The 27,293-nt window shown below is 36.2% G+C and overlaps 7 protein-coding genes across 10 annotated transcripts; 4 read left to right on the forward strand and 3 right to left on the reverse strand.

The window, feature by feature from the left end:
* Positions 1-36: 36 nt before the first annotated feature.
* Positions 37-2,652, forward strand: LOC103846960 (mitochondrial fission protein ELM1). Its single transcript, XM_009123973.3, has 11 exons — positions 37-424; positions 531-672; positions 789-858; positions 985-1,081; positions 1,178-1,327; positions 1,407-1,533; positions 1,613-1,725; positions 1,808-1,871; positions 1,938-2,031; positions 2,108-2,216; positions 2,323-2,652. The coding sequence occupies exons 1-11, from the start codon at positions 248-250 to the stop codon at positions 2,422-2,424; spliced, it is 1,245 nt and encodes a 414-aa protein (XP_009122221.1). The 5' UTR covers positions 37-247; the 3' UTR covers positions 2,425-2,652.
* A 254-nt stretch (positions 2,653-2,906) lies between these two features.
* Positions 2,907-8,135, forward strand: LOC103847564. Its single transcript, XM_009124657.3, has 18 exons — positions 2,907-3,292; positions 3,395-3,815; positions 4,051-4,142; positions 4,374-4,538; positions 4,643-5,036; positions 5,144-5,262; positions 5,350-5,422; positions 5,496-5,722; positions 5,795-5,839; positions 5,952-6,024; positions 6,136-6,327; positions 6,497-6,600; positions 6,713-6,779; positions 6,916-7,068; positions 7,280-7,402; positions 7,492-7,662; positions 7,753-7,812; positions 7,894-8,135. Exons 1-18 carry the CDS (start codon positions 3,141-3,143, stop codon positions 7,996-7,998), a joined length of 2,736 nt encoding a protein of 911 aa, XP_009122905.3. The 5' UTR covers positions 2,907-3,140; the 3' UTR covers positions 7,999-8,135.
* Positions 8,136-8,137: 2 nt separating this feature from the next.
* On the forward strand, positions 8,138-9,220 carry LOC103846961. Its single transcript, XM_009123975.3, has 3 exons — positions 8,138-8,376; positions 8,572-8,725; positions 8,801-9,220. The coding sequence occupies exons 1-3, from the start codon at positions 8,161-8,163 to the stop codon at positions 8,998-9,000; spliced, it is 570 nt and encodes a 189-aa protein (XP_009122223.2). The 5' UTR covers positions 8,138-8,160; the 3' UTR covers positions 9,001-9,220.
* A 1,930-nt stretch (positions 9,221-11,150) lies between these two features.
* Positions 11,151-19,274, reverse strand: LOC103846962 (B3 domain-containing protein At5g06250). 3 transcript variants are annotated; one of them, XM_033281494.1, is made up of 4 exons: positions 12,902-19,274; positions 12,615-12,754; positions 11,984-12,201; positions 11,151-11,412 (listed from the first exon to the last, which is right to left on the reverse strand). In XM_033281494.1, the coding sequence occupies exons 1-4, from the start codon at positions 13,207-13,209 to the stop codon at positions 11,359-11,361; spliced, it is 720 nt and encodes a 239-aa protein (XP_033137385.1). In that variant the 5' UTR covers positions 13,210-19,274; the 3' UTR covers positions 11,151-11,358. The 3 variants fall into 3 exon arrangements, with proteins under 3 accessions (XP_033137385.1, XP_033137384.1, XP_018510824.2); XM_033281493.1 differs by having other exon boundaries at positions 12,615-19,274; XM_018655308.2 differs by having other exon boundaries at positions 11,156-11,412; positions 12,018-12,201; positions 12,615-19,274.
* A 233-nt stretch (positions 19,275-19,507) lies between these two features.
* LOC103846965 (MTOR-associated protein MEAK7) lies at positions 19,508-22,145 on the reverse strand. The gene is made up of 8 exons (XM_009123979.3): positions 21,900-22,145; positions 21,724-21,826; positions 21,540-21,644; positions 21,384-21,469; positions 21,071-21,306; positions 20,302-20,491; positions 20,040-20,226; positions 19,508-19,967 (listed from the first exon to the last, which is right to left on the reverse strand). The coding sequence occupies exons 1-8, from the start codon at positions 21,950-21,952 to the stop codon at positions 19,656-19,658; spliced, it is 1,272 nt and encodes a 423-aa protein (XP_009122227.1). The 5' UTR covers positions 21,953-22,145; the 3' UTR covers positions 19,508-19,655.
* Positions 21,742-23,863, forward strand: LOC103846964. 2 transcript variants are annotated; one of them, XM_033281495.1, is made up of 5 exons: positions 21,742-21,983; positions 22,153-22,228; positions 22,384-22,621; positions 22,718-22,881; positions 23,555-23,863. In XM_033281495.1, the coding sequence occupies exons 3-4, from the start codon at positions 22,454-22,456 to the stop codon at positions 22,865-22,867; spliced, it is 318 nt and encodes a 105-aa protein (XP_033137386.1). In that variant the 5' UTR covers positions 21,742-21,983; positions 22,153-22,228; positions 22,384-22,453; the 3' UTR covers positions 22,868-22,881; positions 23,555-23,863. The 2 variants fall into 2 exon arrangements, with proteins under 2 accessions (XP_033137386.1, XP_009122226.1); XM_009123978.3 differs by having other exon boundaries at positions 22,388-22,621.
* A 556-nt stretch (positions 23,864-24,419) lies between these two features.
* LOC103846963 (agamous-like MADS-box protein AGL80) lies at positions 24,420-24,995 on the reverse strand. The gene has a single exon (XM_009123977.3). It carries the CDS (start codon positions 24,993-24,995, stop codon positions 24,420-24,422), a length of 576 nt encoding a protein of 191 aa, XP_009122225.2.
* Positions 24,996-27,293: the final 2,298 nt, after the last annotated feature.

Genomic DNA, 27,293 nt, shown 5'->3' on the forward strand with positions numbered 1-27,293 from the left:
TAAATAATATATTAAATCACATAATATAACATTAACTTTATATATTTTTGAAACTAGTTTCAAAACTCGATTCTTTTTTGAATAAAAAACATTTCAAAACTCGACTTCATACACCACTCGGCGCCATTTTACGGTTTAAGTTGGTTTCCGGTTTATTCCGATTTCAATTAGTTCTCCAAATAATTCAATTTCGGTTCGTTGTCATATTCAATTTCCCAGAGAAGAAGAAGAAACTTCTTCAACCGTCATGCGACCAACACAGCCACCGGAACTAGCCGTCACCGGTACCCCCGAGAATCTTCAGAGAGGTGTTTCCGGCGTAGTGAAACGAGCTATCGTGATCGGAAACGGCTGCGCCGGCGCGGAGAATCAGTGCTTCGGCCTTGTTCGATCCTTGGGCCTTTACGATCGCCACCTCTACTATGTAACCTCCGTCCAAAAAAAAAAACACTATTATTTCATCGGAGAATCTTAAAGTTTGGCTCTTTATTCCATTTTTGAATGTTTATGAGTTTTTTTCTACTGTATAGAGTGTAGCTAGGCCAAGAGGAGGAATCAGCAGGTGGCTTCATTGGCTTCCTATCTCTTTTTACAAAAAGCTTAACCATTTCATCAGCTGTGTATGTTCTGGATTCTCCATTAAAGCAAATGAATCGGGTTTCAGAAGATCTGGTACAGTTTCAATGTGCCACTGCTATTTACACTTTTAAACATTGTTTAGTGAAATCAAGACACAACAAGTGATGTTGATGTTTGGTAGTGATTTGTTTGCTGAAAATGTCTTTTAGGAATCGAGGATGTGTTTGAAGTAGCTGATGCGAAGCAGATTGCTGCCATGGCTCGTCGTACGTTTGACAAGTATATTAGCTCATTGGTTTTGTTCTTTAGAATTACAGTTTAATCTGCTTGAAAACGAGTTTATTGCTCTGATCTTGAATCAGCTATCTGGTTGTCTGTCTATTTAAAGATTTTGTCTTATGATAGGAGTGGCCCTTTGTTAGTGGTGGCATCTGGTCGTGATACTATCTCTGTCGCAAGCTCCATTAGACGACTAGCTATGGAATATGTCTTTGTTGTTCAGGTTAAGCAGATTTTTCGCATGTGATTCTTGTTTTAACTTAGTTTTTGTGATGTGGTTGGATTAGCAAATTGAGTTAGTTGTCCATTGTACATTCAGGTGCAACATCCAAGATCGCGTCTCGAGAGATTTGATCTAGTGATCACACCTCGACATGATTACTTTTCTCTAACACCTGAAGGGAAGAGGCAAACTTCTTTCTTTCTCAGGCCATGGGTGACTCCACGTGAACCTCCAGGTAGAAATGTGGTACGTATCATTTTTAGTGTTCACTAAAAGCGTTTTGATGTCAAGCAATTATTAACAAGCTCGAATTTATGGAATCCAGTTTTTGACTACCGGAGCTCTTCACAATGCTGACTCTTCTACTCTGAGAAACGCTGCTTTGGAATGGAAGGACGAGTTTGCCTCGCTGTCAAAGCCTTTGGTTGTTGTTAATATCGGAGGACCTACAAGTAAACACACGCACGGCTTAAACTTGAGTTGTCATTATAACTGCGATTAATTAAAACCTTTTTTGTTGATTTTGTGTAGGGAACTGTTTGTATGGTGTTGATCTCGCTAAGCAGTTGTGTGGTATGCTTCACAGTATCCTCTGGAGCTGTGGAAGCCTAAGAATATCTTTCTCGAGACGAACACCGAAGAAGGTAAAGTAGAAACTCTCTAGAGAATATCACATTCATGTGGAGCGGATATGGTCATCATCATAATCTCTCAATCTTTCTTCAGGTCAAAGAGATTATAACTAGAGAACTGAGGTCTAACCCGAAGGTTTACATTTGGGATGGAAAAGGTGATTTTTTTTTTGTTATTCTCTATCAGTGTCAAAGTCTGATGCTTTCTCTCTTCCATTTCTCAGACCCTAATCCGCATTTGGGGCATCTAGCTTTAGCCGATGCTTTTATCATAACTGCTGACTCTATAAGTATGTTGAGCGAAGCGTGTACTACCGGGTATCCTTAAGAGAACAACTACCTTTTTCCTTTTTCTCATTCTTTAGATGATACTGAAACTTCGTTCTCGACGCAGGAAGCCAGTGTATGTTGTGGGTGCTGAACGGTGTACATGGAAGTTCTCTGAGTTCCAGAAGACCCTTCGTGAAAGAGGAGCTGTTCGACCTTTAACCGGCAAAGAAAATGTACTTCTAATAAGTCTACTCCAGATTTTGATATCTTTGATCTGTTTTTTTTTTTGTTGTTGTGAATACTGACGTTGACTTCTACGTGGATTTCGTATATCGCAAGATGGTTGAGAAGTGGAGTTACACTCCTCTTAACGACAATGCAGAAGCTGCAAAGCGTGTGATCCAAGATCTGGCTGAGCGTGGATGGAAAATTGAGGCGTGAACAAGTTTTGAAGAGTACTGTATTTTCTCTTTAGCGAATATAGAATGAGGTTGGTAATTAGCAGCGATCTGTTTGAAGATCGAATCATAAACTCAAGGTCATACACACACGTAGCTTATTTGTTGAAACTAGTAGCGATAGGATGTTGTTAGTTCTTTGTTTTTTCCCCATTTGGATATAGTGATCTACTGGTTTGTCTAAAGCTTGAAATAAAGTTTTTGAACTTTTCTTGCTAAGATGTTATATTAAAAAGTTTTTAAGTACGGGAGGAGATGAAGGTACGTACCACCAAACTGCTGAGGCGAAGCAAAGGTTTTTTGGTGGCTTACTAGTAGCTAGAGGACCGCCTAAGCCAGGGGAAGTAGCTGCCACAGCGTCTGAAACATTGAAGTTCCACTAACTGAATAATAGCAAAAGAAAATGCTGAATGTGGCCTCTGCTAAGTGTGGTTGTGTGTAGAAACACGAGTAAGCTTCGTTATTTAACTTTTCATTTGCTCTTGGTTCGTTTGAAATCTGAATGTTATGTTAGATTGAGTGGAACTAAAACTAGTAATCACGATTCACGACAAAACTCTGCATGCGACTCTGTCACAACTCTGAAATGGATGGTGATGGAGCTTCCTCAGATGATAATCACATAATAATGCTTACGATTGTTTACGTGCTAACAAAGAAAAAAATTCGATTTGAAAATAAATATTCGGGGGCCCTTGTATGTTTAGTGAAATTTCGGGCCTCCAACGTCTACGGATAAAGATCCTCGTATTGCTGCCACATCATCATCTCCGTCTCCCTCCCCCTTTACAGCCTAAATTGGTTGTTAGAGCTGAATATAAATGTATTTTTTTGCAGTTTTTTTCTCCTAGGTGAATTTTTCTCCTATTTTTAGCTGAGCTTTCATGTACAGTGTTGAGGAATTTATGGTGATCCTCTTTTTGATTTATTGTGTTTCTTATTTGCCTTTGTAGCTCTTCGAACCATTGTCTCTCGCGGATGTCCATTGGAACCTTGAATTCCTGCAGCAGGGTTGTAGACTTGGATTATATAACAAGGATCTCAGTTGGTAGTGGATTGTTTGGAAACAGGAACATAAGCTTGTATAAGTCGCGGAGGACAATGCAGACTTTTCCTCTTGCATCTGCTGACGACGGTGTGGCGGCTGTCAATGGGACTCCTCATAGCGATGATGTTGAGGAGATGGGGGCTAGACTCAGTGGTTCTATACAAGATGAGTACAACTGTAATGAACTGGTTCAGTCTTTGCATGATTCTGCTAGAAGTTTTGAACTTGCTCTTTTAAAGAAGATTTCTTCTCCCATGTTACCATGGTTTTCATCAGCTTGGCTGGGGGTCGATAGAAATGCATGGGTTAAGACATTTTCTTATCAGGTATGTACCCATTTTAGTTCCACTTCCGTGTTACAGTATCAGGTTTGTTTGCCCTCTCCTTGGTATCATGATAGGCTTGTATGCAACTGGATTTGAAAGTTGTTTACTTGTTTATATCAGGGCCAGATATTTGGTGAAGAACAGAAGATTCTTGTCCCATTACGCATTTAGCTTCCAAAAAGTTATATTTTTTTAGCTGTAATAGCTAAACTCATCTTCTGTTCATCATCCTCAGGCTTCTGTGTATTCCTTACTACAAGCTGCAAATGATTTTTCATCTAGTGGAAACAACAGAGACGAGGATATTAATGTCTTTGTGCAAAGGAGGTACTGCATGACTCTTTTTTAATCCCTAAGAACTATGTTATTGCCTTTAAAAGAGGATGCAACGAAGTATTTTGTGGTGTTGATTTGATAATTAATTCCCCCACATAGTCGTCCAAACAGTTTCCTTTCACCAACGTTAAAATCTTTCCAAAGCTAGCAGTTACTGTTTAAATAGTAATCCCATGTTGTTGTTGCTTATGGTTTTGATGTTTAAATAATCACATCGTGCAGTTTATCTCGCCAAGCTGCTCCTCTTGATAGTATGATGCGGGATAAATTATCTTCCAGTCACCCTGAAGCCGATGAGTGGTTTTGGTCTGACCAAATTCCTTCTGCAGTGACATCTTTTGTGCATTGTTTTGAAAGGGACCAACGATTTGTTGCTGCTACTTCTGCGTATGTCATTTCTTTTGACTCTCTTCATATTAATAAGTCCTGTGAAGCACTCGTTTGACTGTTAGGTTTTTTGGAAAGTGACGATGCTTTATGGCTGGTTCCAGCTATGCCAAAGGCAAGTCCTCAGCTGCAAGCAATGAGACAGAGGTGTCACTTCTCGTGCTTGTGCTCAACTGCATAGCAGCAGTCACAAAACTCGGCCCAACAAAACTTTTGTGCTCGCCCTTCTGCTCTATGATTCCAGATACTACAGGAAGATTGATGGACAAATTTGTTGACCTTGTTCCACTCCCTCAGGCCTATCATTCAATGAAAACCCTCGGTCTACGTAGAGAGTTTCTTGTTCACTATGGACCACGTGCAGCTGCGTGTAGAGTAGAAAGTGACTGCTCTACAGATGAGGTTGTCTTCTGGGTCGATCTCATACAAAACCAACTGCTTCGGGCTATTGATCGAGAGAAAATATGGTCGAGATTAGCAACATCTGAAAGTATCGAGGTAATGAATAGAGGGAGTTGCAGTTACATATCTAAGCAGCATTTAAAATCTCTGTGAAGTGTACATAACGACTCATAGTATGTTCACATGTTACTGTGGCCTTGCAGGTTCTGGAAAGAGATTTAGCTATTTTTGGATTCTTCATTGCTTTAGGCAGGAGCACCCAGACTTTTTTAGCTGCGAATGGTTCTGATTCTTTGGAGAATCCTGTAGAAGACCTTGTCAGGTGTGACTCATTGTTTATCTTCTATTTGCTTGTCATACTCTGTCGATCCACCTTACCAATTCAACTCGTTATTTTTCTTTGTTAAAGGCACTTCATCGGGGGAAGTCTCCTCCAATATCCTCAACTTTCAGCTATCAGTTCATACCAGTTGTATGTTGAGGTAGGCATAAATAAATCAATGGTGGAATTTTTTTTTTTCATTTTAAGTTTTATAATGGAAATTCATAGTGTAGGTTGTCTGTGAAGAACTAGACTGGCTTCCTTTCTATCCAAATACAAAGGAGCCGCAGCCAGCCAAACAAGCACATGGGCATAAGAGCAGACCAGAAGGACCACCTAATAATGATGCTCTTCCTCAGATATTTGACGTTTGCTCTTATTGGCTACAGAGCTTTATTAAATACAGCAAATGGCCAGAGAATCCTTCTAATGTCAAGGCAGCAAAGTTCTTATCCAAGGGGTATCCTTTTGTTTATCAAATTTTTTGATGATTAACGAATAAATTGACAATCAACTGATTTTTGATTTTTAGGCACAATAAGTTAATTCAGTGCAAGGAAGAACTGGGGAGATCAAGGTGTGTATCCATCATTGGAACTTTGCATGTTTGCATCCTTTGTATGGAGCATGCCTTTATAATTAAATATTAAGTGATTTGAAAGTGTGCAATTGGATAATGTGTGATGCAGTTGGGCAGTAACAGAAGCAGGACTTATTGACATGAATGCATTATCAACTGAAGAGTCCAGCTCATTTGACAAGGTTGGTATACTATGTATTAGTCATGAAAATACACTATTGAATCCAGTTATTTGTTTAAAACTCTGGTGACTTCAAAAGTACTATAGCTCTAACAGCACTTATTTCTCTCAGGCTCTAGAGAGTGTAGATGAAGCTCTTGTGAGACTGGAAAGCTTGCTACAACAGTTGAATGCATCGAGCTCAGCCTCTGGTAAGGAAGAAATAAAAGCCGCTTGCTCTAACCTAGAGAAAATAAGGAAACTTAAGAAAGAGGCTGAATTTTTGGAGGCGTCTTTCAGAGCCAAAGCAGCTTCCCTTCAAGAGGTGTTTACTTGTTATTTCAAATTCCTTTGATGATTTTGATTGATATTTAAGTGCTCGCCCTTGAGTTCTATCCCTTCTTAGGAAGTGTGGTATGAAAACAAATTTAGAAGAGTGCATTTCGTTATCTTAAACGTGTGTGGAAGACTAAAATCTCATATGGTTCACTCAGGGAGGTGGTTGCGGTGACTCTCAGGAGTCATCTGATGGAAAAAATCAGAATCTAAAAGGAAACGACACAAAGAACTCAATAAGTTCTGTAGATCAAGGCACAAGGTATGTTGCATGTTCTGTGATTTTATAATTTTTCTTTGTGTTGAGTTAGAAGCTGTAGGTTCCCCTTTATTCTCGTACTGAAACTTTAATTATTGTTTTGCATCTACATCAGTATGAATCGTGGATTCTGGGGTTTCTTTGAGCGCCCTATAAGGAGGAAGTCTGCTCCCAACTTATTGGTATTTAATTTCTTATCTTATGTGAAGCATATCTTACACCTAAATACCTTTGTACTTGATATTTCGAATTTGGTTTTTAACCAAGTGAGAAGATGCTGTGTTAATATCTTTGAATTTTTTTTTTAACAATAAGCAGGCAGATGAATATATTGAGAGATCCAGAGAAAAGGTGGTTGGTAGCGTGGATTCAGAACCCAGTGAGATTTATCGGTTTGAACTTCTGAGGAATGAGCTGATGGAGCTGGAGAAGCGGGTCCAAGGAAGTACAGATGACTCGGTAAATGAAGAGGTTAGTAGTAACCAGACTTTTTCCAACACATTTAGTAAATATTAGAAATCGCTATAGTTTTAGTAGTGCTTGTTGTTACTCGATTTTAAAATGGTACACATAACCAAAAGGAAAAAAGAGAAGGATCCGTTTATGTTATTTGCGTCTGTCTCACGAGTACTATAGCTCCTATCACTTTATTCCCTGACAATCAATTTGGCACGTTCTGCAGGGAAGTACCTCTGGGGATCCTTCTACATCAAGCAGTAGTACGAAAGGTGTGGAGTTGGTTCAGAGCTCAAAGAGAGAAAGGGCCATTGAGAAAACACTCGATAAAATCAAAGAAACAAGCACAGTATACAAAACAGTTTTTTTTTTTCTGATCATCTTTGTTCATTGACGTTTTGTCTACGTCATGACAGTTACTGTGATATTTTTTGATAGGACGTGTGGCAAGGTACTCAGCTACTTGGATCTGATTCAGCTGCTGCTATGGAGCTGCTTCGGAGGTCTGTAACAGGAGATGAATTAACAGAGAAAGAGAAGAAAGCTCTGCGCAGAACCGTGACTGACTTAGCATCAGTTGTTCCCATTGGCTTTCTTATGATTCTTCCCGTGAGTAAAAACTATTCCCTCCGCATTGGTTGTTCATCCTTGGAGTTGTTGAATTAATCTAATACGTACGCTTATGTCAAAACAAAACAGGTTACACCAGTTGGCCATGCGGCTATACTTGCTGCAATTCAAAGATATGCCCCAGGCTTGGTAATGCTCTTACTTTTGTTATTTTGTGTTTTTTTTTCTCATCTCTTTGATTAAGTTGACGAAACATTTGTCTTTGTTCAGATACCTTCAACATACGGATCCGAAAGATTGAACCTATTAAGACAGCTCGAGCAGGTCAAGCAAATGCAAAACGAAACGGAGCCTGAGGAAGAAACAAAACCATAAACTAAGATGCAAATTTCATTTTATACCACACTTCGTTATTAGTTCATTGACAAGAGTTGTGTATAGAGAGAGAGAATCTCATTCCATTCCATGTGACATGTGTTGTTAAAAGCCCAATATATGAAAAACGAATTGTTTTGTTAAAAGCCCATTATAAGCCCAATGAAAACTAAAAGAAGATACGAACTGAGCTGCGAGATCGGCGACTGTAGACGGTTTCTGATATTCTCCGCCGGGAAGATGAAGCTGAAGGTTGTGTATCGTAAGGTCTCCGATTACATCCGTCACGATCTCAAAGAAATCGTCTTACCTTCTTCGCTTCCCGATCCTCCTCACGTCGTTAAACGCCGCAAATTGACTTGGCACGAGCGATTTCTCGTGAGATTCCCTTCACTCTATTTCGTTTTCTGCTCGATTTACAGTGATTGAATCCTTCAGCTACGTCATTGGATTTCATCATGTGTATTTTGATTTTGTTTATTGTGTAATTCACTTCTAATTATGTTTAGAGCAGTGTATGAGAAGATTCTAATGCTAACCACTGGATGAAATCTTCATTTGTTTGTAATTAAGGTGTTGAAGGAAGCTTCAAGGCTTTATGCAGCAAGCTGGGTGCGAGATATAGGTCCTGAGCTTCGTCCCAATGACTACAAGAAGCAGGGTGATGCTGAGCCTAAGAAACAAGCCAAAGAGACTGAGAAAGAGCCCTCTGTTTTGGAAGATCTTGGTATGAACCTACTATGAATAATCTATTTATTGTCTATCATTTTCGTTGATAATCATTTATTTTCTGTTGTTACAGCGGTAGCTGCAAGAGGTGGCATGGAGACTTTAAGGCCTGCTTTACACCGTGTGTACATGACGCGTGCTTCTAATTACAAAGATGCTCTTGCGAGCTTTGTCAAAGGTTACCATGAGGGTGTCCAGCAAGTCATGCAGAGCAAAGAAGAGTCTCAAGTCCCTAAAGATGAATCATCCGACAACTCTAAAAAGACTACATGAGATTTTACTTTGTTAGCTCCAGAATCTGGATTCCTTAGGTGAATGCAGAGTATGTACTTTTGCTAGATCTTGGATTCTTTGATTGTACCGCAAGAATCCAGAGACTTCTATCTACGATGTAGTAGTCCTTTGCGCAAAATGTAGCCTATTTGTGAAGCAACTTCTAGAAAGAACAAATATATATTTAGCTTGAAAATGTTTGTCGTAGATCTAAGTTCCAGTTTTCACTTTTCACTTTTCACAGCAGCTTCCTTGTGAAACTGCTGTAGGGAGGACACAGGTTACAAGAAACTTTTGTGATGAAACTGATGATATACTGTCTGATTCCCATACAGCTTATTCAGATTACATTTCTCAAGGACTCTTTCTGAGCACAAGCTGGATCATTGCAGAGATACCTTTTATATGTCAGGGACTCAGAAGACTGTTTCAACCCACTGGAAAAATAGTAAGCATCTCTTAGTTTTGGTTAGAAAAAAAAATGTAAATCTTCTTTTGTGATTTCCTGTACACATTTTTTTCTCTTCCCTAGTCACTGTTGACCTTAACCAATGTATTATTAGTGGATTTAAAAATCCATGATATCTGTAATAGTCTCACATAATGCTGTCTCAGAAAAGTTAAGTTATTAGAAAGCATAGATATCAGATAGATTTCAGGGAAAAGTTGAGCAGTCGATTCAGAGCTGTACTTTGTCTTGTTATGATCAAAACTTTATATTTGCAGGACGAACCCCTAATGCAGGAGAGGCCACTGAGCATCTTAAATGTAGCCAAAAGCTTGAAAGACTAGTGATAATGGCGCATGTCTGAGGGGGTCCCTCCCACTTGTAAAGCCACTAAACCATTGGGCGGAGATCGGCTAGCCTTCAAGTCAACAAGTAAGTATCTTTTCCTGAATCTGCATGGGCCCTATAGAGAATCACCTGTGGCTAAGTAAGATGGAAACGAAAGTCGCTTGAAGTATATTTTGCATTACCTGTTGAATATCAACCCATGCTGTCAAGTCAGCAAATGTGTCTGCCTTAGGGATGAGCAGTGTTACTGCACTCAAAGTTGGAACATGTGCGCATACAACCCCGAGCATTTGTAGTTAGTGAGTGGTCCATGATAAGGCTGTATTGTTACCATCTCTGTTATGGAAACTTTCTGTCTAATCAAACCTTAGCTTTACTCCTTTGGTGCCTATACGCAGATAGTTTTGAGAGGTTCTTTTTGACAAAAGCATACACTGAAATGATTGTAGAGATTGGCAATTTTCTTTTCGCTTATCGATAAGTCATAACGAAGCTATAGCTACCTCACTACCGAAAGCAGCTTTGGGATTAGTCCCTTGTCTGACTGTAGTCTATTTTATCAGAAATCAGGTTGATTAAACCATCAAATCATGAATGTAAACCCATGTTTAATGGTTTATTGAGATATAATAAACTGATGAAGAAACAATGTATGTGCTAGTTAAAGATATCATTGGATCATAGCACAGTTTCTTTTTGGAAGCACATGGGAGGTGGATGACTGATCCAATGATTGATTTGGATATATAATTTTTATGAATGAGATATAAATGTTGAAGAGCACTAAAAGAAGCAGTACATGAACAGACGATCGCTTTCAACAGATGATTCACTGTTCATCTGACCTTAGTACATGAAAAATGAACAGGTTCTTGTAGGACTCTCTTAAAGTTTCTCTTTTTGTCAAAAAATTGTAGGCTCCCGGGAATAAAATACATAATAATATACATGTCTTGCACTACTTCCAGTTGAATACGTTTTATATTATATCAAATATATGTGACTTGATTGATTTGATCCTTGGTTAGACTATTTGAATTGAACCATGCCTTCCATAGCAATGACATTGTTCATCGAAACAAAAACAAAAAAAAAGTGAGAAACTATCAAAGAAGGTGGTGAAAAGGTGAAAGCATATGACTATAGTACTTCCAATTCCACAAACCATCATTTATTTGGCCCACTTTTATATAATAATCTCATCAGTTTCCCGATTTCATCTTTCACCAGAAGAAAATGTGTATATACTCATCATTAGACAAGTACAACTATACATATGCATGTGTAAACACATCATCATGAGATGTATTTTGTTATTCCATTTTTCTTCTTCTGACTTTGCAAGTAGATAAAAAAAAAGAGTCTTCCTAAATTTCAGCAATTTATATTTCTATTTTTCCGAATTAGTTACATAGGGTACGGAAGCCAATGAGATATTTTTATTAAAAATTGCATACAATTTTTCCAGAAAATGGCCTTCTGTGGCTATAGAGAATGCTCAAAGTCTGGTCCCATAAAAGCTTTAAGTCAATTCCAAATTCTTTGTCACTTCTTTGGATCTTTCATCCTCGTCTATCTCCAAGCTGCTTCATCGTATCCCCCGTGAAAGCTATATTCTGTTTTCATAAAATTATTCCAAAAATTATCACTATCATTCTTTTATAACAAAGATACTTTGTAAAATGCATACAAACAAACATCAATTTTGTTATACATATTTCCTTTTTTAAGTTAATCAAAAGAAATATTTCCTTATTTAAACAATCAAACCTAACAATTAACATTTCCTTAGCATTGTTAGAATGAACAAAGCAACAGTGATTGCAGAGACCAGCATATATACTTTATTAATTAGTTGTCTTCTATTAAAATAAATGAAAGTGGGCTCAGACAAAAAATAAAGAATTCATACAAAGCAGGGTTAAGTCACTAACAAAGTGGCCATGTGCGACTGCTCAAAAGTCTAGTCTCTTAACAGATTCCTGATTCCGCTTAATTATATTACTACTTAACCCAAAAAATCTCTCCTAATCAGTACTCGTTTATTAAATTATAGTAATTTCAGCTGTCTCATCTCGAGAAACAGCATCACCCATCTGTATGTATAATTATCATAATGATGATATAATGCACCCTAATCGATTGATAGTACTAGTATAACATTTCAAAGGTAAAAAGTAAAATTACCATGTTATGAGGATGAGGAGTGTAATAATAGTACATGTTTTGGCCGTAATAACCGTCAGGACACTCGGTGGCGGTCGTGGCAGCAACGGAATCATCTCCGTCGTCTTCATCCCTCTGACACTCCAAATTCACACCGAAAAGCCTCACCGTCCTTGAGCTCCCGACGGCGGAAGACGATGGTATGGAGTGAGTCTCCGATGCTGTTGCTACGGCGGCGCCTGTAAAACGACACGTGCGCTTCTTTAATTTATTGGAGGAAACAAACAAAGAAAACACGAACACAACTGAACACAAGTCACGTTTGTCTCATGGTATTGGACGGTATTCTACACGCGCTGTTCCGTGCGCGTGTATAGATTTATTAAACAACAACTTGGAGATAATAAGTTGTATAAAACTATAAATTGTTGGGGTCTTTTTTAATTACAAAGAAAAATATAATCATAGCTAATGTGACTTAACTCAGTTTTATCATACACTATTAGAAGATAAACTATAAATAAAAATATTTAGGTGTTTAATGTTGTAATTATCCCGACAACATAAGACTAACCCTACAATTAAAGAAACTAAAATTAACAAGTAGTAAGAAAATAGCATATGGTAAATAAGGAGAAATATATTAACATACCGTAGTGGGAATACTCCGAGTGAGAAGGAGGATTAGAGTAGTTACTAGAGGCGTGGACTTGGAGATACGGAGAAGCAGCTACCATTGAGCTAGAATACGACGTCGGATTGGCAACGGCGGAAGAGGAGCCTTGGCCACGTCTACGCCAGCCAATGAAAAGTCTCCTGGGATCAGAGCGTTGCCTTTGAAAGAAAACGACGTCGCCTGGGTCAAGCTGTTTGTCTTTGACGAATCTGCTCCATCCTTTAGTCAGCACGTAGCTTTGACTGCTGTTCCAGTAAGAGTACCTGAACCTCCAGCACTTGCCTAACTCGTCTTCGAAGCTTAGAAGCATCCCTTTCTCCGTTGACGCGTCAGCATTATTGGAGATGGCGTTGAGAGGGAAGTATTTCTCCGCGTGCTGTTTTGGTATGACGAGGCGGTTGAGTTTGCCGACGTCGCTTGGTGTGAGAGTTTTCTCGAAGAGAGACTCTTTCTGGTCTTGGTTGAGCCACGTGGCGGTGGTGGTCTCTGTTGCGTCGGTGGTGTGGAGTTGCTGCCAGAAGAGAGTGTTGTGGTGGTGGTGGTGGTCCGTGGAGTAATGGTTGACTGACATTTTTTTGTATTGGGAGAAAGAAAGCGAAAGAGGGAGGGAGAGTAAGAGAAACGAGAAGGTTAGCTAGGTGAAAGAGAGAGGTGGGTACTAGTTGTACTAATATAGTATGATACAAAGGAGAGATGAAATTTTTTTTAGGGTTAAAATTTTGACGTGAAAACTTCGGCAAAAAACTATTCGAGGAGAGAGCAAGACACGACAACTAGACGACTTTCTTTTAAGGTTTTGCGTGATGTTTTATCTTTTTCCATCATTATATTACTTTTTCTACTTCTTCCTGTACTCCGTATTTTTCTGGACAATTCCTTTTTTTATTTATTCTATTTGTCTCTCATCTCTCTCTCTATATATCATAATATCTATGTGGTATTATTTTTCTTACACTTTGGATTCCATGACCTTTTTAAGTATGTATAGTATTGGTGTTTACTTCCATTTTACTTGGCTTTCTTATAGGAAAATTTGAAACTTTTGGTTTATGAGATGTTAATTGTGTATATTTTCAGTGGAAATGGAAAGTTATGCTCAGGTGATGTAGGGTGATTAAGAGGATGCTCTAGACAAGAAAGAAGAACTAAAAGTTATTTTTTAAAAAGGAAATGTTAGGCTACACGAAAACCCAAGGAATCAACCTATTTAGAGTTAGTATCTGACCATTTGAAAATAAAATGCAATTATTGGAAAAAGTTAAATGATCAAAATTTTGTGATGTCACTTGTTTATAGCATACTGGAAAAACATTATGTTCTTTGCGTGCTTCTCCAAATGTTACCAAAAGAAGAAATCAATGATAGGGTCCTTGTTAATTTCGACGCAATTGATAGATATGATACGTTAGCATTCGTCATCAGTGTTAGTTTTAGGTTTTCAGCTAAGGTTTTGTTTATAGGTAATTTCTATCTATTTTTAGCGTCCATGAACACGTCTGAAGTTGGCATTAGCCATTGGCATTGCAGCGGTATCAAGTTCCACAAGGTTTTCTCTAACAACAAAATAATATTTGGTCTTTCTAAAATCTATATATATTTGGTGATGGTAATATATATATATAAATATATGTTTTCCTCAATGTATTTTATATTTGTTTTGTTTTAAATGTTGCGTGTACTATGTTTGTTTATTGGGTCTGTTTTAGGCAAATAAAAATGAAAAATAATTGGGAGGTCTAATAAGTACGTAAGAGTAGAAGACTAGCAGTATAGCTGCCGAAAATATTATAAAACTACTGAATTAGGACGAGCATGTTTGATCTTGTGCTCCTTTGAGAAGGAAAAACGATATTATAATTATATATTCATATAAAATTTTATTTAATGGTCCTTTCTCAAAAACAAAAAGAATTATTTAATGTTCATAGAAACATTTTTTTCATTCATCTAACCTAACCTCTGAAAAGCCAATATATTATTAAATTTAATAAAACTCCAGCGTTTACAAATACTGATTAAAAATATATTATGCCTGACATAGTTTTGGAAGAAAACAAAACCATTCTCCACTGAGAAAACTAAAAAGATTTAACATACAGTATTACTTTTTCTTGGGAACTAGATGACGGATTTGAGCACCTTTTGAGCTCTTAAATTCTCCAAAGACTATTTGAAGAGGAAGCAACTTGTTAAAACGAAAAACAAGAGAGTTGAAAATCCGAAGTAAAAAGAAAAAATAGAAACTGAATACTATAATGATATGAGATGGCGTGGGACCAAATAGGATGACGGAAGCATGATGAAGGAAAAAAGAGATCCAACGGCTGAGAGAGCGTTTTATTTTTTTTTCACCCAAAAAGTAAAGAGTAAAAGAGGGCACAAGAAGAGTGATACTTACCCCTCACGCAACTTTGTGGAGCATGTGCCTTGCCTTACCCACACACTATTCCATGCATTCATCTTCAATTGTTCTCTCGTTTCACATTTCCTTTTTACTACCCCAAGGGTGGACTGATTTATTTTATTTTTCAACGTCTTTATGTACCTGAAAATAGAGTTGACACTAACTAGTTTTCATACTATCTGAGAAGAACGTTGAACCAATAGCATTGGGTGAAATGAATGTTATGTATAAAACATATTAGAAAATGGTATGAAAAGTTTTCTCTATCTGAATTCAAACACTCCCAACCGCACTCACCTGAAGTTGATTGATCTTAATTAATTAAAATACTCACGCTATATGTTTTAAAACTGATTACTTAAAAAGGTTGAGTCTACTACTCTTTTAGACACCAATCATATTGAGTTTACTAAAAATCACCTCCATCTTAAAAAAAAAACTTGATAGAACAAATATGCAAGTTTTTCTGTTGCATAAATAATAATTCTAGGAATCAGTTGCTTGCTAGCTATATAGCTTAGATTGTTTCCTTTGAATTGTCACATACATAGTACGGGAATGTTTCGCCTATATATAGTAAAATCTTATATTTACCTTTTAAAGAGAATAAGAAAACTACTCTATACATTTTACAGTTTCATTCAATAAACCAATAAATCGATAAGAAAGAAACTGATTAGATGAAAAATAAATATTTATCAAACTAATAAAATAAGATATAATTTCAAAATTAATTTGAAATCATGGTATGCACTCGTATATATATGAAATGTAGATATTTTGGTATAAATCACATTACAGACAAATATATAGGTATATATATAATGCAGTTTACACCAATACAGTATATTTTTTACACCAATACAATATAATAGTATATATAGAAAGTTTAAAACATTCACGTTCTCATCTTTAAAGCAAGCTGTCGTTAGCTCACACTATATGAACGTAATACAAAAAATGAAATATTATAAATTGTACCTGTCTTTATTTTCTTGCTTTCTGCACCATAATATATACAACATTATGTAAAATAGTGGATTTTGGACCCAAATCTTAACCATGAGGGCTACTTGAAAAATCCAAAATACGTGCAAATGGGCACCTACGTGGTCCTCCCCTGTTCTATTATGGTTTTATCTGACGACTTTTTCGCCAAATGTTTTTCTTTTATAGTAAAATGTAGTAGTATCATTTTTAACTGTTAAAACAAATTATGAAATATTTGTCACGTGTTGATGGACACCATTATTGGTGTTTAGACGTTTAAATTTTTCTTAATTTCAACAGAAGACTATATTAAGATATAATTATGGATTTCGAAAACATTTACACATACATCCTTTACGCCTCGCATTTTATCAGTTTGCCTTTGGATTGCTAGCGATAACAGAACTATACTAACAAATAAAATCTATACCGATTCAGGTTTCTATTTTGATCTACTTATTACCAGCTTTCGTGCCATAATATAATAAATGAAAATTTATTGCTCACTGTGGGCTAGCTGCACTTAAAAAGAAAGAGGACCATCTAAATAGATCTATATAGAAAGTTTGGGATTTTTCAAATATAATTACAATAAGAAAACAACACCTATTTATATTGGATGCTATAAGATTTGTCCCATTGGATCTTTTCCTCCTCTATTCGTGTTTCAAGCGTCTCCTCGCACTCAGATCTCTGACATTATCATGATATTCACTGGATTTTTAGAAGCAAATGAATAAAAGCATATAATATCTAGTCAAAATACAAACCGATATCTTAAAACCATTAATTTGATGTTCCTCTCTAATCCAAAATAAAATAAAGTACGGATGCTCTTTTGGTATTTTTCTTCTTCCCCCGGGTTGTGATTATGCTTGTAACATAGTCTTGGAGATTGTTTCATAGCTAGGACATGTCTTCTTCAGCAAATTATAATGATTGAATCAGTATTGCAAAAAGAAAAATTGAGTAATAGACAAAGGCGGTATCACTTCCAGGTCGATTTCGAGGCACCTTTTTGCATGTACGTCTGCATCAATTAAATTTAATTTGTCATTTTATTTATGTCCTTTTCTATAAGTAATGTTAAATATTTATGTAAGTAGTGTTGCACATGTTAGTGTTATTTCCTCTCCAATGATAGTAGAGGTTGTTGGGATCTTGGATGAATTTGTCCTTTTCTTTTGCTATATGATTATAGAGTATGATTTAACATCGTTCCTCATATTTTCTTCCCTTTTAATCCTATGCAAATAGATAAATACTAATATTATATATTTTCTTATTTTTCTCTTTCACAAGTTGATTTTACTTTTTTTGCTTTAGGAACTGAAACTAAGGGACAAGGCCACGATATTTCCCAATATACATCAAACAGAAAATATTCAGTCTGAAAGATCTATCAGAATCAAAAGCTACAAATTAAACGAAGTATAAAGCAATGGTTCTATGATACTAGACTATATATATATGCTCAGTGATTAAGGAATCATTCTAGTTAAGAAAGTTATTGCATGAGTTGTGACTCTAGCAATATTAACAGATATAATGGTCATTCTATATAGGGCAGTTTGTTTTTTTCTTATGTGGCCGTTTTGATTCTTCGTCTATTCTGTTTTTTTCTTCTATGGCAGTTTTCTACATAGATATTCTTCTTAGCTAGTATTCCACAAGGGGATCCATCAATGATGAAACAACCAAGCGGAACTCAGAATTCAGTTTGCAAACAGTTATTTCCATTAAAAAGAATTAAACGCTTTTAAATTCACAAGCTTCATTCGGATAATCTTAGTGCTTTTTGCAATAATAGAAAGCCTATATAACTATACAAAATATTCATACTTAAGGCTATATATGTTTAATGGACGAAGTAGTTTTCATTAGCAATAGATTTTCGTGGTGGTGCGTAAATTTATAGTCAGTCGCATGTATTATTATAAGAGCAAATTGTCACACACGTAGACACGCATATATATTAGATAGCAAGTTGCTCCAGTACAGACAAACTATCTCTCGACGAGAAAGAGAAAGCAGGAGGGAATCTGCGATGTAACCGTGGAGGGTGTCTATAATCTGCAAGTTTGTTAATTTAATTGTCCCTAAACGACAACCTTCCTTTGTTATTTTTGGAAAGTGTTGCCAGAAGCTTCACTGAGCTTCGTGTAAGTTGCTATTTTTCTATTCTTATTATTCCTATACATGACATTTTCACTTCCCTAGTAAAATAATACTTTTTTTTTCTTGACCACAAACTGTTCCCTTTTGAGTTGTTCTTGGTTTCGTCATAACGAGCGGTTACGTTGCAGTAATATTATACTGCGAATAGTGGACTCACTTGTTAATAGAACTCATTCAAGTTGAAGCCTATAGTGTATATCTCATAATATTCAAATAGGTTATAGCTACGTTTACATGTATCGATCGAGGTAAATAAATTGTATATTAGTATGTTAACATTTAATGCTTTGACGACGTTCTTAAGTGTGAATTTCAAATTGGAGATTAATAAGCTATCTATAATAATATAAATTTTGGGTATAGCTACAGAAAACAGCATATATATAGTAGATGTGCTGAAACAGAAATATATTTTGGAATAAGGCAGGGAACTACGGGAACATGCATTCCAAAATTATTTGATTTAACATACCAGATTTTAAGTATAATCACAGTTGAAACCATGTATAGTATATATAGATATAGTAAAATTAATAAAATCTATATATACATATAACTACTTGTTATATAATAAGGTATTGATATCTGCTAATTAAGAAGGGGACCAAAGCTCTTGCTGTACTTTTTCCTAAATTCTAAGCAAAGCTGGCCTGGACGAGGGAGGGGACCACACATTTTGCTCTTTTGTTATTTTGAATAGAGACAATATAAAAACATTCATCTGCTGCTCACTGCTCCACACACTAAAGTTTTGATGCAGCCGATTTCTTGGACTCAGACAAGTTAGACACCGATGAATATCAGTCTTCAAGTTTATATTTTAATTTTCCGTGACTTTAGATTGCAACAAATTCCAAAGAGTTGGAGACAGAGATCATAACTACTACACACGTTATACTAAAAAATGAACGTTCTACTCAAATAACAAATTAAAAAATCATACATTGTAATATATATCATGAGGAATATATATACTTAAGCGCTATATAATTGAACGTTGGTCTGACATTCATAATGTTCGTTTCAAGAAAAACATTCAGTATCGAATTCGTGGAATTGGACGTATACGGTTTTATACGGGCCTAGCAACAAGATTAGTTGAGCTACCTAAACAGATGGGCCCACTCGTAGAATCTTCTAACGCTTAATGGGCTATTCGCAGAAACCTCAAACACTTAACGGGCCCTTTAGCTTTTGCATTGGGCTTCATTAACAAACTGAAGTGTCTAATGTCATAAAAATGATACCATTTCGCCCTTCCACTTCCTTCCTTTCGATAGACAAGCTGAACATTCAATGCTCTATAAGCTTAATTAATTTCAATTATTATCTGATTTAATGTCATGAAACAGTTTTATTATATGGTTTCAACACTCTTTATGGTACATGAAGTATGTATTAGGCACACACGCATTGTTTTAATGAACAACACTCTTTTGAATCTCTCACTCATTCGAGTTACTAGCCATGCCGACTAGTTTAAGCATGTTGCGATCTTCTTTAAACCTCTCAAGGACAGTACCTTTGATAGCGTTATGCTGCGTGTCTAGTTCGTTAGAGGCCTGAACTATCCCCCAGCATTCTATCACTTCCGGCTGTATCCTACTCGTCTTGGAGAGACTCGGGCTACCAAACGTCGTGCAGGAGAACGTCTGGCCTTGGTCGAAGCTCGACGATATAAAGAGACCAAAGTGGTTGATCTTTCCACCGAATCCTATCCCGTTTGGGATGTTCTCTGACGTGAAGTTAGTAGCACACTGCACATGTTTTCAACATATGTTAAGAGAATATACATAAAAGTCACATAGAAGAGTAGAGCTGTGACATACCCATTGAATGTTTGTGTTAGCTCCGGTTGGTCGGAAGATGGAGGCTTTAGGGTTAAGCTGAAAGAGAAAAGACTTCATGTCTCCGTAGAAATCGCTGTGTCTCTCCCAAGGCTGAGAGGCGTATCCTCCGTAGACACAGCCTTCTCTGTCTTTGATGACTAACACCGTTGCAGACATACCAGTGTTTCTGCAAAGACAAAATCTCATTAGCAAAAAAGCAAGAGGGATGTATGGTTACGGTTGAAAAGAAAAAAACACTCACGATGTGTGACCGAGGAATGTGTTGAAGCTTTGACCGTGCAAGGAGCTGTGGTACAGGAGCTTCCACTCTTCAAGCTCGTGATGAGGAAGAGCTCCTCCGATATGCCAAGCGTATTCTTTCTTTAGCAAAAGTATGTTCGAATCCACACTGTCCTCATAAAGCAGATGCGGGACTTGGTATCCAGGTCTTGCTACAAAGAAACGTCATCGTTTAGTCGATAAGAAAAGTAGGCCTGGGCGTTCGGGAGATTGTCGGTTTCGGTTGATTCGGATTTTCGAATTTTCAGTGTTAAGTTTGTAAGTTCCGTTCAGGTTTTACTAGTTATCGGGTCAAATTTGAAATCGTCCAAAAATATATCTTTTAAACCTCAAAAATTGACAAATTGTTTTCCAAAATATAGAAATTATTCACAAATGTAATTAAAAATTAGTTAAACTATCTAAATTAACTAAAAGGTATTCAAAATAACAAATAAAACAAACTACAAAAATATTTTGAATACTCTAAAATATCTAAGTCACCAACATATATAAAAACATTAACATATTTAACTAATTTGGATATCTTCGGATCCTAGTTTGGATTTCGGTTCAGTTAACCAAACCCAAAATACTAAGCTCCTGTTCGGATATTTTTGTATAACAGTTTGGATCCGGTTTAGGTTTTTCCGATTCGGGTATCAGGTAGGTATTTGGGGTTGGGGTAAAAACTCTCGGGCCTAAAGAAAAGTGTCAAGACGAGAAAAAGATAGAGAAAAATGAAAAGGAACCTGGACTAGGTGGTGTAAGCAAGCTTCCGAGAAACTTTCTTACAGTAGGAACGTGCGAGCACCAGCTTCTAAAATCCTCAAAAGACATTCCTTTTTCAGAACCATCATCGGTGGATTTTGAGAAAGAAGCAGCGTTGAGAAGCGCATCCACCATCTCCTTGTAATCACTTGTTGAGCTCTCAGTGGTGGAGAACACACTCTTGAAGACCACCACAAGGACCAACTCCAAATCCGACCTGAAGACATACCAACGATAACATCACATTTAAAAGCAACTTGATGATCAAGAAGAAACCATTGATGAATCACATACCTTGTCAAGACCCCATTGGCGTTGACATCTAAGGTCTGGTAAATAAACTCAGCAATCTCATCATCAGTTCCTTTCTCGTAGGTTGCCTGAATAATAAAGCAAGTAACAAAGGAGTTAACAGTAACCCTCTCGAAGAAGCAGAGTCTTTCAAGTTACCTTGGCGATAACGAGATCTTCATAAGTCAGTTTACCATCTTTCCTGTGTTGAGTCACCATATCAAACATCCTCTCTCCTAACGAGCCACTCAGACCAAAGTAGGCCTGTTAATCAAATTCAAACCCAAACACAGACATCTTGTAAGAGAAGGCTCATTCTAATGATTGACGGTGGAAAACAAACCTGGAAGACGGGGTAGGAGACGTATGAGTCATTGCTCTGAGATTGGGAAGCGAGGGAGACGAAGAGTGATTTGAGATCTTCGAGCTTCCTCTGAGTGAATGCTCTGCAAAACACACACACACAATTGAGATGATAAAGATCCGAACTTTCGATCGAGAAGATGTTTGTTAGAGTACCTGCAGGCCGAAGTGAATCGGTGATTTACGGTAGACGAATTCGAATTTCCCATATCCTCTATATCTTCCTTCTTCTCCGACAAGGTTACAACTCTGTTCTGTTCTTGTATTATTTGGTTGATCTCTGTTTTTTTCAAATTTACAACTTCAGCCCTTAGAAATCTAAATATGTTTTAATTTAACCCCATTAGTTTCGTTGGTTACAAATAGATCCATCAGAGTATTAAAGTTTTTGACTTTTGTGACTTGTCAGATGTATTCGTTGAAAAACTCGGAGTAAGAAGACGAAGGAGGGAGGAGCGGAGATAGATTCATGCTTTTGGAGACTGGTGAGTTTAATCAGTTTTATTTTAAGCATTAATTGCAATCTTGTCTTCTCACTCTCTATTGAATCTACAGTTCTGTTTTGACTTTGTTGTGTCTGTTTTGACTTTATTGCTCCTAAAGTTTGAATCTTTCTAAAGTTGAGATCTTTGTTTATGTAACAGGCTAAAGCCAAGATAGTACTAATAAGAGATCAAACAAAGGAAGGACCATTGTTTATCTGCAAGAAGATGACGAGATCGTGGGTGCTTTTGTTTGTTCTGATGTTCCTTGTGTTGACTTCTCAGTTGGAGTGGAAGGAGCAACTTGAGAGTGAAATCGAGGCTAGTCGTTCCTTGATTCAATCAGATAAAGAGCAACACCATATACCACAAGGCAAAGAATCTTTGCAAGAAAAGGTTTTTGTCTGAAAACCACCCACTCTTAATTTCACATATGCTTCATCATAGTATATGATCTAATGATTGATATGACTAATTTCTATTTTGTGGCAGAAAATTCTCTCACAAGAAAATAAGATTCAGAAGCTTAATGACCAGGTCCAAGATCTAAGGAGGCAGCTGGTGCAATGCAGGAATGAAAATCAGGTTGAGTTGACGGAGCTAGTAACTGAGATTGATCAGCTTCCACTTAGTGGTGTCTAGTCCATTTTTCACAGGTACATTGTTTTCCTCCTAGCACATGTTCCACATGTGGTTTGTTTCTTTCCTATTAAAAACATATGTGAAACTATGCTTCAAGAATTACCTATTTGCTTTAGGCTTTAGATATGTGGATGACTACAAATCAACTCCCAACTAATCTGATGCACTTATTGGATATATATGATTAAGACAGAATATGGCGGCATGCTTTCTAATACTTTCTGGGCAAGTCTTATTAAAATAAAAAATTTATATGAATTTCATTGATATTTGATCAGACACATGTATTATCTTTTTCTCCAGTCCTTAGCTTGCTGTCTGGACTTTTTAGCTTAGAGATTTCAATAGATTTGGACACTGGAGAATTTTTTTATTTATGTTTTTACTTAGCACTCAGAACATTGTTGGGAAGTAGTTGAGAACTTTTGCATATATAGGCGAGAGATAGAATAAAAGGTAAGTACAATTTGCTAGAATATGAAATGTTTTGCCCAAGTATATCCATGTAAAAGTTCAGTGGACATATAAGCCTTCATGAACACATTATGTAGTTTGAATATCTCTCAGTAGATATTGGTAAGTAGTTGCAATATCCTTCTGAATACTTGTTTAGAAGCAGATCTGTTTTTGACTCTTTACTGAATCCTAAGTACTGTATTCTGAATCACATTTTTGGTGTGTGTGCAGATAGAAGCTTTTTCTCAAGCACTTCACAAGCTTCAAATGTTAATCAAGATTCTTTAATCAACCTAATACCCCAAAAGCCTTGTTTATACTGCACTTGGAAGTTCTGTGTGCTTTGAACGAGAAATCAAAGAAGAGTGGAATAGGCTAAGAATACAAGTATGTATAGGCTAAGAATGCTATTGGAATCTTTGGGGTGTAACTCTACTCCCTCTCTATCTCTATCTCTCTCCTCTTTGGTTTTCTTTTGTCATTACACTGAAAGTGTTGGACTAATGGGTGGGAGTCAATAACTGGGACATTTGCAGACCAGAGTCTGCAAAAATAGGACACACACTAAAACAAATCTCTTGAAATTGTAGATACTGACTAATTTGTAGTCTTCATGTAAATGCTAAAAAGAAAAAAAAAATGCTACGTAGCAAGCAGCGAGATCCAGCGTTCGAGGAAAGATCAAGAAAGACAATAATGAATCTTACGTGTGAATCTAAGGTTTAAGCCATAAAAGAAACGATGAGAAAAACTTTTCCATATCAAACTATTCATGAAAATTAACGTACTTTTCCATATACTGTATATAGCTTATCGTTCTCAAAGAATTTGCCTTATGTTGAACCCTAAAAAACATATAGTGTTACATACGAGATGAGCTCTTCAATGATTGAAAGGGAAAACATTGCATTAATTTAGGTTAACATATGCAAACAAAGACACAAGTTTAAGACACAACAAGAAACAAGAAACAAAAAACAAGAAACATGACCAAAGCAACAAAAACTAGAAATATGAAACGAGAATGCAAAGACACAACAATAACAACTTTATTCCAAGACACATTAATTTTATTATTCGACGGCTAGCTGCTTCATTAGGCATTGTCCGCACCATCAGACTCGCTGCTCTCTCCTTCATAGGTCTTCATCTCCCCATCGTCATCCTCAAGAAATGGCTCATTGCCGCTCGTATTCGGATGTTGCTTACGTAACTCTCTATCATAATACGCAACTTTCTCACTTGCATATGACTTTAACTTCTCAATCTCGGTTTGAGAAAGATCAGCAATCATTCTACTACCATTTTTGATTTGGAGCATGAGATTATCCATCTTCAACTCCTCGATAGCCTTCCGAGAAAGCCCTAGTTTCTTCTCGATCTCCTTGGTGATGGTCTTGATGAATGATGACTCTTCATCATTCGCCATCATATTCCTCTCGGTTTCCGGTAATGCGTTATAGCAGTCGATGAGAGATTGAGCCTTCTCCAGAGATGGCCACGCCACCAGCTTACCATTTTTACGGTTGTAAAAGACCAAACATGCACTCATATCACAAACGATGGTTAGTTCTTCAGCCATTTTCATCAATTCTTTCATTCTCCGCTGGCAAACAGTTGCTCTTCTCTTTCGTTCCTCGACCCAAGCCAACTTCACTTTTGGTTTTCCCATGGCTGTCGCTTTTAGTTCTATCTTTTATTTGTGATGTTCAAATATAGTCATGCACTTGTAATCTTATATATAGAGAGAGTCGAGAGGAAGAGTCGAGAACACAAAATGGACAACGTTGGGAATGTATTCGATTATCATTAATTTTCAACATATTTCATATAGTAGTATGGTAAATAATAATTTGACTGTACTATTCTATTAATTGTTCAATTAACATTAATTTTGAATATATCTCAAATTAGTAGTCTAGGAAGAAAAAGTTTGACTATACTGAGGGTCTAACTGCTGACCAGTGAATGAAAGGGAATGATGAATTTATTACTATATCTAATTATTTTTTAACATTTATAAGAAATATTTTTTTTGTATTCTTCTCATTCCTTTTATTCTAGAGGAATATAGAACAAATTTGTTTTTCATTAAAATCGGTAAGGAATAATCTTTTTTTTCTTCCTATAATTTTATTTCTCTATATTTTTCTCCTACTCATTCCTAGTGTTCCTATAGTGGTTACCAGTTTGACCTTAAATATTTTATTGTGGTAGTATATTAAATATATTGGTTGTTCTAATTATTAAGTCTATTTTTATTATTATCGTATTTTAGTATCTCCTATATATTAAAAGAGAAACATTTGTAATTAATGCATTCACACTATATTTTCTACGTTATAGCTTCACATCGATTTCAATTTTGAGTATGCTGACGTGTCGGCTTCACAATCATTTAACAATTAACGCATTCACACACTAATTTTTTTTTAACTCTACCGCAAATAATTTAATGTGTTCACACACTATTTATTTAATTAACTCATATGGATCTGAAACTGAATCGAACTAGATTTGAAAGTAATACTAAACACAAACTAAAACGATTAAGTATATTCAGATGGATTAAAAGTTTAATATCTAGATAACCAGAATCGAATCTAATCCAAAATAAAATATTTTGGATACCAAAATATCTAAATCTCAATTATATATTTAAATATATTAATTATTTTAAATTTTATATTCATCAGATATTCAAAAATATGAAAGTATCTCAAAATTATCAACATAGACACAAGTAAATATCTAAAAATAACAATAAATGTTAAAAATACTGATAATATTTATTTGTTCTCCATCCAAATATTTAAATTGAATGAATTTTTATGTAAATTTAAATAGTTAGTCTTACATTATTAATTTTTTTTATGTTTTATATTATTTTATTTTTGGATTTTGAGCATTTAAGTATATTTAGATTTTTGTTAAAAAATATCTGATTAAAATGGGTATCCGTACTCGAATCCGAACTGAACCCGCAAAGATTCGAAACCAAATCTAAACTAAAATTTGTAAATATGTGAAATTCTAAAAGTGTGAAATCCTGATAGATCAACTGAATTCGAACAGATATATGAATATTTATTCCAAAAAAGCTATTTGACAATTTTTTTAGTACAACATTCTATAAATAATCTAATAAACTATTTTACTCCGCTCGCATCGCGAGTTACTGCCTAGTAGGTTACTATTTTCATAACACGCACGTTTAGTCAGAGACAAGAAAATCCGTAGCAAGCAACAAAAGATCCAGCGTTAGAGGGAAATCAAGAATGGCAATAAATGATGAAGAAAACTTCTCCATATAAGAAAACTTTAGTCGTTCCTTGATTCAATCAGATTAAGAGCAACATCATATACTACATGGCAAAGAGTCTGTGCAAGAAAAGGTTTGTCTTTATCCGTTTCACTTCTCTTTAGCTGCTTTGATTCTTAGGAAACTTACATTAACCATAGTTATCTAAAAACCACCCACTCTTAGTTTCACATATGCCTTCATAGTATGATCTAATAATGATATGAATATCTCTATTTATGGCAGAGAATTTTCTCACAAGAAAATAAGATTCAGAGGCTTAATTACCAGGTCCAAAATCTAAGGAGGCAGTTGGTTCAATGCAGGAATGAAAATCAGGTTAAGTTGACGGAGCTAATAACTGAGCTTGATCAGCTGCCACTACGTGGTCTCTAGTCCATTTTTACAGGTATATTGTTTTCCCCTAGCACATGTTCCACATGTGGTTTATTTCTTTCCTATTAAAAACATATGTTAAATCGTGCTTCAAGACTGAAACATCAGGGGTTGCTAGACTGGGATGGACTATCAAAACTTCAAGAGAGACTCAGAGATTTTCAAGCGCCACTAACTTTGTTATGTCACCACTAATGGCAGAAGGTTTAGCGATGAGGGAAGCGATTAAGAAGATTAATGCTATTGGAATCTTTGGGGTGTAATTCTACTCTC

Source organism: Brassica rapa, chromosome A10 (assembly GCF_000309985.2).
Source record: "Brassica rapa cultivar Chiifu-401-42 chromosome A10, CAAS_Brap_v3.01, whole genome shotgun sequence".
Classification (NCBI taxonomy): Eukaryota; Viridiplantae; Streptophyta; class Magnoliopsida; order Brassicales; family Brassicaceae; genus Brassica; species Brassica rapa.